The 13,253-nt window shown below is 42.2% G+C and overlaps 1 protein-coding gene across 2 annotated transcripts in view; it reads right to left on the bottom strand.

Moving 5' to 3' along the window:
• Positions 1 to 13,253, bottom strand: part of LOC125903805 (serine protease HTRA1A-like) — a 35,025-nt gene extending 21,772 nt beyond the window's left edge. Inside the window, exons 1-2 of one of the 2 annotated variants that reach the window (XM_049600957.1) lie at positions 12,592 to 13,253; positions 505 to 604 (exon numbers count right to left, since the gene is read on the bottom strand). In XM_049600957.1, coding sequence (XP_049456914.1) covers positions 505 to 604; positions 12,592 to 13,051 — 560 coding nt within the window. In that variant the 5' untranslated portion in view covers positions 13,052 to 13,253. The remainder of the gene's footprint in view (positions 1 to 504; positions 605 to 12,591) is intronic. The other variant, XM_049600956.1, reaches the window with a different exon arrangement.

Below are 13,253 nucleotides of genomic sequence, written 5' to 3'. Positions count from 1 at the left end.
AAATATACAAACAGCAGGCAGGTACGTTTTTAAAGGTGAGCTGGAGAGATTAAGAATACATAAAAACAATAAGAGGAGGAAACAAACACACGGTAGCATTAATATATTCAGCACAGCCTCAGTGAAAAACTGCTTTCAAGTCAACCTGAGGCAGCGATAGCGGAGGAGAGAAGAAAAAGACAAGAGACAGATCTGAGTGAGGGAAAGATGGAAACGGAGAAATCAGAGTGCCGCAGACGTTCAAAGAGCCACTTTACAAGCCACAGTGACAGACTCGACGGAGACGACACAGACAAAGAACTGAGGTGTCAAAGAAGGACGTGAAGCAGAGATAAAAGAGCATAAAAGCTAGTGAGACGATGAAAAGAAAAGATGTTGAAAGACTGAAGTGGAGAGTAAGGTGCTCTACCAACTAGTGTGGTCTGGTTAAGTACACAGGTGGGCTGTAAAGTGTGTTTCAGTCTGTCCCACACACACATACACACACAGGTGCACGGCTCTTACTTGCGGTAAAGTTCAATGTGAACCACAGACGGGGCAATTTTCTCCACCACGTCGGCAATGAAGTTGTATTTGTGTCTTGGGCTGTCTGGGTTCTCCTGAGCTGGAAATACAACACACATACACACACACACACACACACACGTCAGGATGTCAGACGAGTAAAAGCAAACAAAAGATGCACTGAAATACTGCATGAGGTAAGAGCTGTGTGAGAATAGCAAACCAACCAATAAAACTGCCCTTTATCATAACACAGTGAGGAAAAGAAAAGATGACAGTTCATCTGCGGTTGAGACTGTCTAGGGCAGGCCTGACACACAGGCACACACTCATTTACAAACCCTTAACTCTGGCCGTAAACCTCACGAATAAATACTTAACCTTGACCTTTACCCTTATCTTACTCTGTGGTTAATTGGATACACAGACTTTAAATTCTTTAGCCATCAACAGGTCTTTTGCCAAGGCCAAATTGGTCCTCACAGCACCACTCTCACACTCACACTGTCTGACACCGTATGTTAGAGCACTGCCAACTTCACTGAATCACACATCCCACCATCTATACAGCATTGGGCAAGTCAGGAAATGTTGACTGATTTACCTGGTAATTAAGGTCTACCCAGAAGACAGTTTAACCAAAGCTATGAATCAAGACTCCCCAGACCTTTTCCCTCTGAGCTTTTCATCCTTCCATGCGTAAACCCTTATTTTGCCACGTACCTCGGACTATTTTGTCTCACAAGGGCAATTTTCAGTCATTACACTCTCCTACAGGGCAGAATTTGCGAAAGTTAAAGGCACCCATAAGCCCTGGGATATCATTGATTGCAGTGAAGGGTTAAGGAGAGAGAAAGAGACTTTCCGCTTGAGGTGCATTTAAGCTAACACAAGCATGGAATGAGCACTGTCTTGCCGTACTGAATGCCACTAAATTATACAGTATGAAAACATTTCTTAACCCGCAGGGGGAAAATTCGGGTGTTATAAAATTCTACAAGTCTACTCAGCTGTCAGATAAATTCTGTTCATCCATTCATCCATCCATTGACAAGCCTGAGAGTCTACAGATATGTTATGTAAGGCTGCACCTAGGCTGATAACATTTACCATGTTCATCAATTACTTTGGAGTGTTAGCATGCTAATATTTGCATATTAGCATCAAACACAAAGTATAGCCGAGGCTAGTGGGATTGACAAATTGACGTTTTGACCCAATTATGGTGCTAGAGGAAAAGTCTAGCAATCATCAATTGATGGCTGAAAAATGGACCCTATATGGTACTGTCCACGGGTTCAATAATGGTCCCGTGCCAATGGCCCACATGGATGGGCTTACCCAAATGGGCCACACATGGGTAATGCTGGGGCTATCTGTGCACCAAGTGGGTACGGGTCCAACATGGGGATCATATCTGGATCCCACATGGGTAAAATCAACCATGGGGCCATTGAAGAACCTGTGGACAATCCTATATGGGGCCCATTCTTCAGCCCATTTACTACCCACATGGGCCCCACATAGATATGTTGGCTAGGTTGAACCAATCCCCATGAATTCTGCATGACCAATTTTGTCTAATTATTGCAACTTTACTGCAAATTTTACAAATTAAGACAGGTTAAATCTAATTTATTGTAGAGCTGCGTGCAGCGTATTGATTCGGTCAGCCCCTCTGTCTCTCTGTTTATAGTGAGACTACTGCTGCAGGATGGGAACTGCCATGGAGGACTGAGTGACAAACACACAGTGACAGGGCTAACTTTTAGCCTCACACAGCTAACGTTACCCAGCGGTTATTAAGGGCTTTAACGACAGTTTGAAGCTTTTCACTGTCAGGATGAGATTAAGGGCAATTGAGGCAATTTTTTACTTGCCTCAACAATATCATTGAAAAAAAAAATTCAAAAAAATACAAACACCTATAAACATTACAACATGCATCACAATTCTTTAGAAAGACTGCCATGAAATCAGACATTTCAGGCTGTGGCAATCACAAATATAGCAGGCGAAATCCTGGAGGGACAGTTTTATACAGTCCATTGACTGCACAAAGTAATAGACATAGCGACCATGATGTCACCCACTGGTTGTAGGCTCCAGTTTTTTTTAAAACCTTGAGTTCGGCATTTTGGCTGTTGCTATCTTGTTTGTTTTTCTTGGAGCCAGAAGTGACCATATTTGGACCAGAAATGGAACTGTGAAGGAGCAAGGGGTGGATCTGACTCACAGACTGTACTTTTTTAAAGATATTTTTTGCCTTTAATGGACAGGACAGTTAAGTGTGAGGGGGGGAGAGAGAGGGGGAGTGACATGCAGCAAAGGGCCACAGGCTGGACTCGAACCCGGGCCGCTGCGGCAACAGCCTTGTACATCGGGCGCCTGCTCTACCACTAAGCAACCGACGCCCCCTCACAGACTGTACTAACGTCTCAGTCAGCCTGTCACTTGGAGAAGCCTCAATTATGAGTAATTTTAAGCCTTAATAAAATTCGATATAAAAATTCACCTCTTGTACAGTTGTCACGCATGAAGAAATAAGCTATAAACACCAAATCCAGGCTGTAAACATGTTTTTTTTTTCTTCTATAAATTTGGACTTTTTAATATGGGGGTCTATGAGGATTGACTTGCTTTTCAAGTCAGCCTCAAGTGGCCATTCAAGGAACTACAGTTTTTGGCACCTCGACATTGGCTTCATTCTTCAGCCCCTGCGGTTGCTGCTTGGTTTTATAATATAGGAAGTATGTATGTCTCTACAAAAAAACCTTACAATCCATCTAATACATGTTGAGATATCTTGGTCTGGGCAGAAGTGGTGGACTGATTGACCTACATCCCTGGAGCCATGCTGCTACCAAAAAAGAATAACTACTTTTCTCCAAACCTCCATACAGCCTATATTTTCCCTGTTGAACTTTAAAGCTACAAATCAAACATTAAATCTGATAAATGTCACACAAGTTTCTCACCACAGTAAGAAAGAGAAGTAATGGAAAGACTGGAGTCATTTTCCCTGTGCTAGCTTCACACCCGGGGGTTGGTGGTCAGCTGTGATAGGATTATAGTTTGAGAGAGCAGGCCCAGTGTCCAGAACTTGTGTTGTTTCTGGAGCGTCAGTACAGGCTCTCAGTCTCTTCCACTTGCTGCCTCCTTACACACATGAGGGAACTGACTTCCAGAGACACACTACTACAACTGCAACGCCATGTGATGATAGTAGACTTATAGGCCCATTGGTGACGAGTTTGTAGAGATGGGAAACCATGAATCAGAAGTTACGCACAGTTCAGTTACATTAAAGAGCCCGTCCAAGCCGTTGTTGCTTGATTTATGCACTGTCAGATTATTTCACTGCTGAAATGAGCTTAGAGGGGCTTTACTGTTGTAGAATTAAGCTGACTTATGAGCAGATGTCTCCTTAAATGCCAGAAAAATGCTAATTCATCCTTAAATTTGAAATCCTGAATGTCACTGATGTGTGAAGAGAAAGTCTGCAAGTAGAGCCTTCTGATTATTGTCTAATCCACATATTGCTTTTGTAACATTTCTCCATCTACTAAATTGTTGCCAGAGGCTGACTCTGGAAGGTCTGTGGATGCAGGCACCATCATATAACAGACAGATATTTGGCTACCGCTGCACATGCAAAATTTTTATATTAAATATGTTTATAATATGGCAAGAAAAAGGGAGATATCTCAGACAATGTTAGGTCAGAAATGTTTCAAGTAAAAGTGAACAGATAAGGCAAGTTTGCTTCCAGCTGTAAGTCACTGTGACAAATCAAACCTCTCCCAGTCCTAACGCCATTGCATATGTAGCAGGGGGACACTAGGACTCAGGCAAAATTTGGCCAGTCAAGGTGAGAGCACCTGAGCTGTTACGAGGCTCATTGCAAATTATTTTATTTGTATTTTAGTAAATTGAACTTATTAACGTATGGTTTTATCTTTTAGTGCTGCAGCTGGTATTGGCCTCCAGTCACGGGAGTGGCTGGTGTAGTGGGAGCTCACCTGTTGAGTTGTGGTGATATAATTTAAAGTTTGGTGTGCCACTGGTAGGAGTTTGGGTGATTTCTGTTGAAAAAAGCATTTATTTTGTGTGTAGTTTTGGTTATCCACATACAGTATACTTAAAGTACACTGGCCTATATTGGTGCACCACACCCCCTGCAGCAAGACACTCTCCCTCCCCATCCCCCCTGACGTCACTAATAGGTGGACCCAGGTCTAACTCCTGACCCAGACACTGTCCTATCCAGACCCAGACTTATAACTGATAATTACTGAGATTTATTCAATTTTAACACTGTATCTATTTTAACCAAAACATTGTGTGTAGGACTTGTAGGGCTGACCAGGAAACTCCAGACCAATTACATGTGTTTATCTCACGTGATGCTAATCGGGCAACCAAATCTGTGCATTCCAGGAAGAAGTGCAACTCAAGTCAGTAAGTGAGATACACACACATGCACACACACACACACACACACACACACACACACACACACACACACACACACACCCAGGGGTGAGACGAGATGAGAAAGTTGGAGAAATTAATAAGTCAGTAAAGTAATTCCTAAAGTAAATACAAAGGCCCACTCCAGGTCGGGGGCCTCAGGTGGAGGAGTTTAAGTATCTTGGGGTCTTGTTCGCGAGTGAGGGTATGGAGCGGGAGATTGACAGGCGGATTGGGGCGGCGTCAGCAGTGATGCAGGCGCTTAACTGGTCCGTTGTGGTGAAAAGGGAGATTTACTCGATTTACTGGTCAATCTACGATCCAAACCTCACCTATGGTCACGAGCTCTGAGTAGTGACCGAAAGAACAAGATCGCAAGTACAAGCGGCTGAAATGAGTTTCCTCCGTAGGGTGGCTGGGCTCAGCCTTAGAGATAGGGTGAGGAGCTTGGACATCCGAGAGGGACTCGGAGTAGAGCCGCTGCTCCTCCACATCGAGAGAAGCCAGTTGAGGTGGTTCAGGCATCTGGTAAGGATGCCTTCTGGACGCCTCCCTTGGGAGGTATTCTGGGCATGTTCAACCGGGAGGAGACCTCGGGGCTGCCCCAGGACACGCTGCAGGGATTACATTGCCCGGCTGGCCTGGGAACGCCTCGGGGTTCCCTCGGAAGAGCTGACGGAAGTGGCTGGGGAGAGGGCTGTCTGGGCTACTCTGCTGAGGCTGCTACCCCCGCGACCCGGATAAGCGGAGGACGACGAGACAAGACGAAGTACAATGAAAACAACTTTTTATCATCCTTGCCGACTGCCTGTAGTGTAGCTCAACTTCAACAGCTCATTAGACATTGTTAGCTACATGAGTAGATAGCTTAGTTACAAACTTTTATCTTTAATTAGCCTATACAAATGTAGCTTGTACAAGATTTAGGTACAAGTCAATGTGGAAATTATTTTTTGGTAGTAAGTAAGAAAGTTTAGATACAATAGTTGATTGTTGAGTCTCACTGCAAGGTCATCAAATACCACCACCAACCTAAAGCATCAGTATTAAGTGACCCGGGAATGAGTCTCAACATTAAAATTTCTCCAAAGTTACATACAGCATCTTTAAGTAAGAGAGCAATTTTTTCATTTGTTGTAGCAAAGGTAAGGGTCACAAAGCACTTCACAAGTCAGTAAAAACAGGACAAAACCGAACAAATAAAAATACAACATGCAGCCTGACCAACAGTAGTCTTGTATTTTACTGGCCATATTTCAACATGTATATTGATTATTCATTAAAGCATATGAGCTAGGTCCAGACAAAAGCATGAATAACTGACTGAGTCATTTGCAAATAGGCTATTGTGACATCTGCAAAACAGGAACAAAGCAAAAAAAGGTCAAAAGTAGCCCGTGGGTTCTAATAATAATATCACTATATATGGACAAGGGGTGGCCTGAAACTTTGTCATAGACAGACACAGTGAGAGCTCCCATTTGATGTACGTGAGGAAAGTTGTTTGCCATCCAATTAGTATTAGCAGATAGGCACTCTTGAATAGCTAAAATTCAACCTGTCAGTCTGTTACACAGTCTGTAGGGTTGCAACGGTATACTGGTTTTAAAGGTATATTGTGATATGAAAATTGACGGTTATGATACCGTTCACATTTGCTGATCTACGATATTGAAAAAAGAAAATGCAACTGAACGGAGAATGTCACCTTTATTTTAGTTATTTTCAAAAGGGAGACTTTTTACACATAAAAATGTTTCCAAGTTTCAATCATAGTAATAAAAAAAAATGTTCAACCATAATAACTCTTCCAGTGTTATTCTTTAAGGGTCATTCTAACTGATAATAATATAAAAAATCATCAATACCATCATACTGTGAGACCATGATATTTTCTCAGATGGTTATTGTACTGTGAAAATCTCATACCATTGTAACTCTAGTCTGTTGTTTACATAACAAAGGTGGAAAATGCAACCAAAACTACTGGTGATTCGGTCCAATTCAGAGTACAATACTGGGCCAAGTATTGAGCCCTGAGGGACGCCATGAGAAAGATGCGCAAAGGAAGGCAGATTAATCTCTTACATAGGCTAAAAAAAAACTCCTGTGATGTCAGCCCTTGAGCCTATCAATGATGATACTGTGATACACAGTATTATATAACACTAAGATCCAGTAGAAGGATAGCAGCACACTCACCAGCACCACTTCACATCAAAATACTGTTTCTTCAGTGCTGTGATTCTGGTAAGTGCCAGACACTTAACAGCTGTTCAGCCACCAGTCTCAAACACTTTGGTGATGGTACTCAATTTAGGAGCTGGGGATCGAACCACCAACCCTGTGATTAGTCGACAACCAGCTCTACAAGGAGGCAGAGCAGTATGTACTAACTTATGGTGTGTAAAAGATGAAAAAATATTCAAGACTATAGTCTTAGTGGGAGATGATCAAATTATACTTTGCAGTAACTGAAGTCAGTTTTAAATAAAGTAAAGATTTCACCCATATGGAAGGCATATTGAGGTTGGAGACTTACTTTATTAGGCTCTAATAAAAGATCCTAACAAAGTTAAGCATCAGTTAACAATAATCAGATGTCTAAAGAGATTATTTCTGGAGCCAAATCAAGTGTTCAGTGACAGGAAACCATTCAAAAACAACATTTTAAAGAAGAAAGTTCATCTAAAGGCGATCTGTTTTTCTCGCCAGCTCTCTTTCACACACATACACACACTCACACTCAAAGCCCCCTAACCTCCTCACCCAATACACCCATTACCCCCTCCCCTCTGTACACATTGACCTTCACCACACGGGTCCCCGCTCAAGATCTCCGCTTCTTTTCTTTTCAATTTTCCCATACATAGTACCCACTGTTTTATTGGCGCCTGCAGGCGGAAGCAGTTTTTTTCTGATTCCCTTGACTAGAAAAATTAGATGTGAATACAGTAAGGTCGGCTCCACTTCTTCATGCACTGACACACCACACACACTGATTCCCTACTGCTGGCCAATCTGAGGCACACCAGAGCCAGGCTTATGCTAACTGAAATGGAAACAAACCTTTCTTTTGCTTTGAGCATCATAGCAACTCCTGTCACTTGGTAATGTGTGTGCTATAAAAATATTTCCAGTAAGTCATTGATTTTAGCTCAATACACATTTAAATTTAATGACTCAACAGATGTGAATGTTTGGGCAGTAAAGTGTAACATCATGACTCATTTAGTTTTGTTAGCTCTGCTTCACTGCAGTTATGAAGATCTAGAGATGAGCTTTTCTGCTATTTATAATATCACAATGACACATTGGCACCATTTTGTGAACCACTGTGCAACTGTGTGAGTAACTCTGATTAATCACATTTTTCCATGTCTAGTTTTGTCACAATTTGTCCCACTTTTTTTTTTAGTTTGAACTCCAGATACAACAAGAAACACACATACATCTGAGTATGTTGGGACCACATTTTGTTGCTAGAAAATTATGCATGAGTATCAAAGAGATGCACAGACTTACCATCAGTCTATAAATGCACTGACCACCTTCCAACCCCTGGAGTTTGAATTTGATAACTTCAAAACTGTTCATATTTCAGCTCAAGGATTTTGGTGTCTGTGCAACATTTAGTCAAATTTATCATGGTCCAACTGTGACTACACTGGCAGACAGAGCAGACAGGAGGTATGGCGAGCTTTAGAAATCACACCAGGTTTGCCTTACCAGTGTGATTTGAGGAAAGAGGACACACAAACATATTGTGTGCAGACTAAGATGCGATTCATAAAAGCATGAAAGGAATGGATAGCTATGAAAGAGGCTGCAGCAAAGATGGTCGAGCGGAAAGAGAAATGAAAAAATAATGAGCGAGAGATTTACAGGCATCACGAACAGGAAGCAAAATAGATGAGGAAAACAGACAGACAGACAGACAGAAACAGGAGCAGCAGAGACAGACGGATAGAAAAACATTTACAAAAAAAAAAAAGGAAAAGACACACTCACAAAGATGATCTTTTAATATTATGAGTGGCTGAGACAAGTCAGGGAAGAATGTGCGTATTCAGCACATGTCACCAGCCGGAGTCACAGAGTACATTTTGCAACACCGGCTGTGGCAGTGCAGCAGCTACACACTATACTGGGTTCAGAGTTGGATTACAATCTGAGCACATTATAAGAAAGTACTGCAAACTTTTAGGTTGTTTCTGCAGCCACTGTATGCAGCTCTGTGTCAAAATGGTAATTTGGTAATCTCACAGATGCACACCATGTAAGTGCATGTCATCCCTTTCTAATCCTGAACATTTTTCCTGTCAACCTCTCCATTATAATTATATCAATGAAGGCTTGAAAATGCCAAAAAAGTGGGTCATCTTAAACAAATACGAAATATTTGACCTAATTTTCTTTGCCAAAAAGAACAACTTGCATAATCAACATCTTTACGGTCCAGAGACGAAATGACATCATGCAAAGTGTACTTGCATATGTTTTCTTAACATGGGGCCAAGTTGCAGGGTAATTACTGTAAAGGCGCTCGGAGAGGGCTTTGAGTTTCTTTTCAGTGTCAACTCCTGCAATTCTAAGCCCAAAGCCTTGGTCACACCAAGGCCATAGCCATTCAATCAGCAGTGAGGGACCAAATCTGCCCAGGGGGTGTCTCAGCTCATTTCCTACTATAGTATTTTATTTATAATAGGTAAGTACAGCTGTACAGTTACTATATGAATGAAAGCTGCTACTGTGTACATAAGTCACACCTGCAGAGGAGCATAAATGACTGACACTTCACTCAGACTTAACAATAACATAATAAAGATATTAATGTTAGTTGAATATGCCCTTGAGCTGTCCTTTGCTAGAGTATGGCAACACCACTTGGACAAACCACATGCAGAACTGCAGTAAACTGTAATACTAGAACCAATAGTAATAGTAATGCCAGTTTAATAAGTTTGATTATGAGTCTGATTACATTTGCTAATGATAAGCATTTTAGGCACATGGGAATATTGAGGGAGATGTGGCCCTCCAAAATAGGCGATCAGAGTTGTGGACTCAAGTCATATGACATAGACTCAAGTCAGACTCGAGTCACAAATTTAATTATGTAAGAATCAACCTGACAAAATCAAAAAGGACTTGCATTTCGACTTTGACTTTAACACCAGTGACTCGTGACTTCACTTGGACTAGAGCCTTTTGACTTGAAAATACTTAGGCTAACACCTTCCCCCGAGCCCAGGGATTAAAAAGTAGGCCTATGTCGTTTAACTAAAAGTGTGCCGTGAATCAATTATTTCCCTGTATCAATTAACATTAACGCTAATCATTCCCAGCAAGTCAACACTTAATTCCCCAGATCCACTTTGTTTGAATCAATCAAACAACACTCAATGAAGTTGCAGGAGAGGATCACGAATAACTAATATTACATTATTAAGGGCCAGGTGGAAAGATAATTTCGTCTGCATACAAAAACTAAGTGCACTAACCGTGCAGGTCAGAAATTAGATGGAGATGAGACAACTTCCTCAAACTTGTTTTAACAAATTAAATTTGGAAAGCATTCGTGATTTTTGTAAATGTAATACAGTATTACTCTGTTGCTAAATGACAATTTATTTGGTGAAAAGTGCAATAATGACTTGTTTAGGACTCGAAACTCAAAGTTAAGGACTTGGAACTCAACAAGGGTCTTGTCAGACTTGACTTCAGACTTGATATGGGACTCTAGGACTTACATATACATATCCTGTATCAACTAACATTAATACTATTCATTCGCCGCAAGTCAATACTTAATTCCCCAGATCCACTTCATCTGAACCAATGAGACAGCATACAATCAAGTTGCAAGGAGAGAACCATGAGGAACTAATGTTAGGTCACATTATGACTTGTTTAGGATTCGAAACTCAAAATTTAGGGCTTTGAACTCAACAAGGGACTTGTCAGTCTTGACTTGGAACTTGCCCATCTTGATCTTGGGACTCTGGGACTTGAGTGCAAAGACTTGAGGCTTACTTGTGACTTCCAAAACAATAACTCGGTCCCACCTCTGCAATAAACTATAATTACTGCCTTGGATCACATCTTATGTTGCAGTTAATTTAAAACAGGAGAGATGCTACTGCAGGCAGCGTTATTCGCCAGCAGTTTGCGCATCTGATTTACCAAATGAAATGTGACTCGTTTTATTGCAGCCATGGAAATTTTCACTGTGTGCCTTGGAAAATCAGTGGCCCTCACCACAGTCGTGCTCTGCTTCAGACATGGTTAGCTGCCTGGGCATGACTTAACTATTTAAGTTGCTTACACGACTCACAAACAAATGTGGCGATACAGTCTGCCCTACCACCGTACCCACACAGTTTTTGATGTACATGTAAACCTTTCCCAAAAATACGGGTTACTAATTCTGTGTTTTCCTCGGTGTCTCCTGCCTGTTTTAAACTCGCTTCAACGGAGGAGGAATTATGGCTTTGAATCAGTGCCAGGCATTCCTTCATGTGACTGTTAAGTGTGATTTATGAGTGACAACAGAAACACAGAGAGAGAGAGGAGAGAGGAAGGAGCTGGGGGGGCTGTGGGAGAGGGACGAGGTAAGTTTCCAAGCTTTGAGGTAAGTTATAGGTCTTTGAGGCAACAGGTGTGGAAGCTCTTCATTCAGAAGTTTTCAACTGCAGATGTGGTGCACACTTCAGGTGGACGTATGTAAAACACACACACCAAAACTGATACAATGTCTTTACCACCTGTAACCAAACATGTGTGCAAGTTTTTTTTCACTCCTGAATATCTCATATATTTGAGGATATCTCACACATGTAGCATTAATGATGATGGATGACTCACTGATTAAACTGAACAGAGCTTTCTCAGTTGGTGTGTTTAATAGAGCGGCAGAAGTGAAGAATGATGTCTGTTTATTATTGAGCTCCACTGGTTAGGGTGTAATACTTTTCACATGACACTGATAAAGTGTGGGTCCATACTGAAACCACTAATGTATCACCGCAGCACTGTTTAATAACAGCCTATATCATATCTATCAGGCTTTGTACATTCCTTTCGGTCCAGCTAATGCAGACTGCCCTGACATGAACTGCGTTGTATAAAACAATCAAGAGGATTACAGCCATGTGACTGATGTTTATGCATGCCAGAGATTTAAAAAAAAGGGGGGCTCAGAAAACGCTTTACATCAGGGAGCTCATGACTTCATTCAACCGAGAAAACAGAAAAAACAGTTCTCTGATCGAGTCTAATTGTAATGCAGAAACAAGAGGGAAACACAGTTGAATGGTGGCTCTTGTTATCCTGGACACATGAGGATTGTGTGCCACTGAAAGCAGCTCTAACATCTGTGTGGAGTTTAACCACAGACGTCCTGTGAGGATTTGAGGGATCACGATGTGAAGAAAGGCAATTTAATAATTTGCTTTAGCCAATTTGGACATGCAGATTTGTGTGTCACAGCCCAGTGCATCTTAAAGTGAGATGTTGGCAGAAAGTTCTCCAAACCATCCATCTTTCTACTAAATCTTATCAACATCTTGTTGGTTTTGAGGTCTCTTCTGATCTGAAGAACCTGAGTCTTACCTTTCCCGCAGGCTCCCCGCTGAATGAAAAGAACAGGTGGCTGCTGCAGCTTCTGCGCCCGGCGGCTCACCCTCTTCAGCTCGCAGATATTCCGGTAGGACACCCCATCGCTTCCACACACCGGCTCGCTGGTTTTGCACACACAAGTCCCAGTCTTGCTTCTCCTCCTGACCGTAATAGTGTATGCCACCCCAGCGGACACCGAGCACTCCAGCCCCTCTCCGCACGACGGGTCCCCGAGCTTCCCAATGCCGCCGCAGGCTTCACCCTCACCAGACGCGCACACCGTGCAGCAGTTGCAGGCGTCGAGGCTTTGTCCCGCCGGGCAGTCCGCCGGTAGCCGGGGACACATCGACTTGTCACACCGAGCAGGACATCCGATAACATACCGGCTGGAGATTTGCGCATCAGCTGGCAAGGACGCAAAGGCAACGATTACGCACAACAGTGACCAGAACATGATTAAAAAACTAAACTAAAATAAGTTTTAAAAGTTAAATAAAAAGTTTCAAAGAGTTTGTGAAGCTCGCTCTCTGCTTGCAGTGTAATGGGATGAGAGAGCTCAGTAGTAATGAGAGGGGAGTCACTTCAGCTGGAGAGGCATTTAACAGAAACTCCACTGCGCAACCAATTACGCGACTTTACGTTGGTGCTGGCAGCGC

Source organism: Epinephelus fuscoguttatus, linkage group LG16, assembly GCF_011397635.1.
Source record: "Epinephelus fuscoguttatus linkage group LG16, E.fuscoguttatus.final_Chr_v1".
In the NCBI taxonomy this organism is placed as follows: domain Eukaryota; kingdom Metazoa; phylum Chordata; class Actinopteri; order Perciformes; family Serranidae; genus Epinephelus; species Epinephelus fuscoguttatus.
The sequence above is the reverse complement of the archived record's forward strand: the minus strand, read 5'-3'. Positions and strand labels throughout refer to the sequence as shown.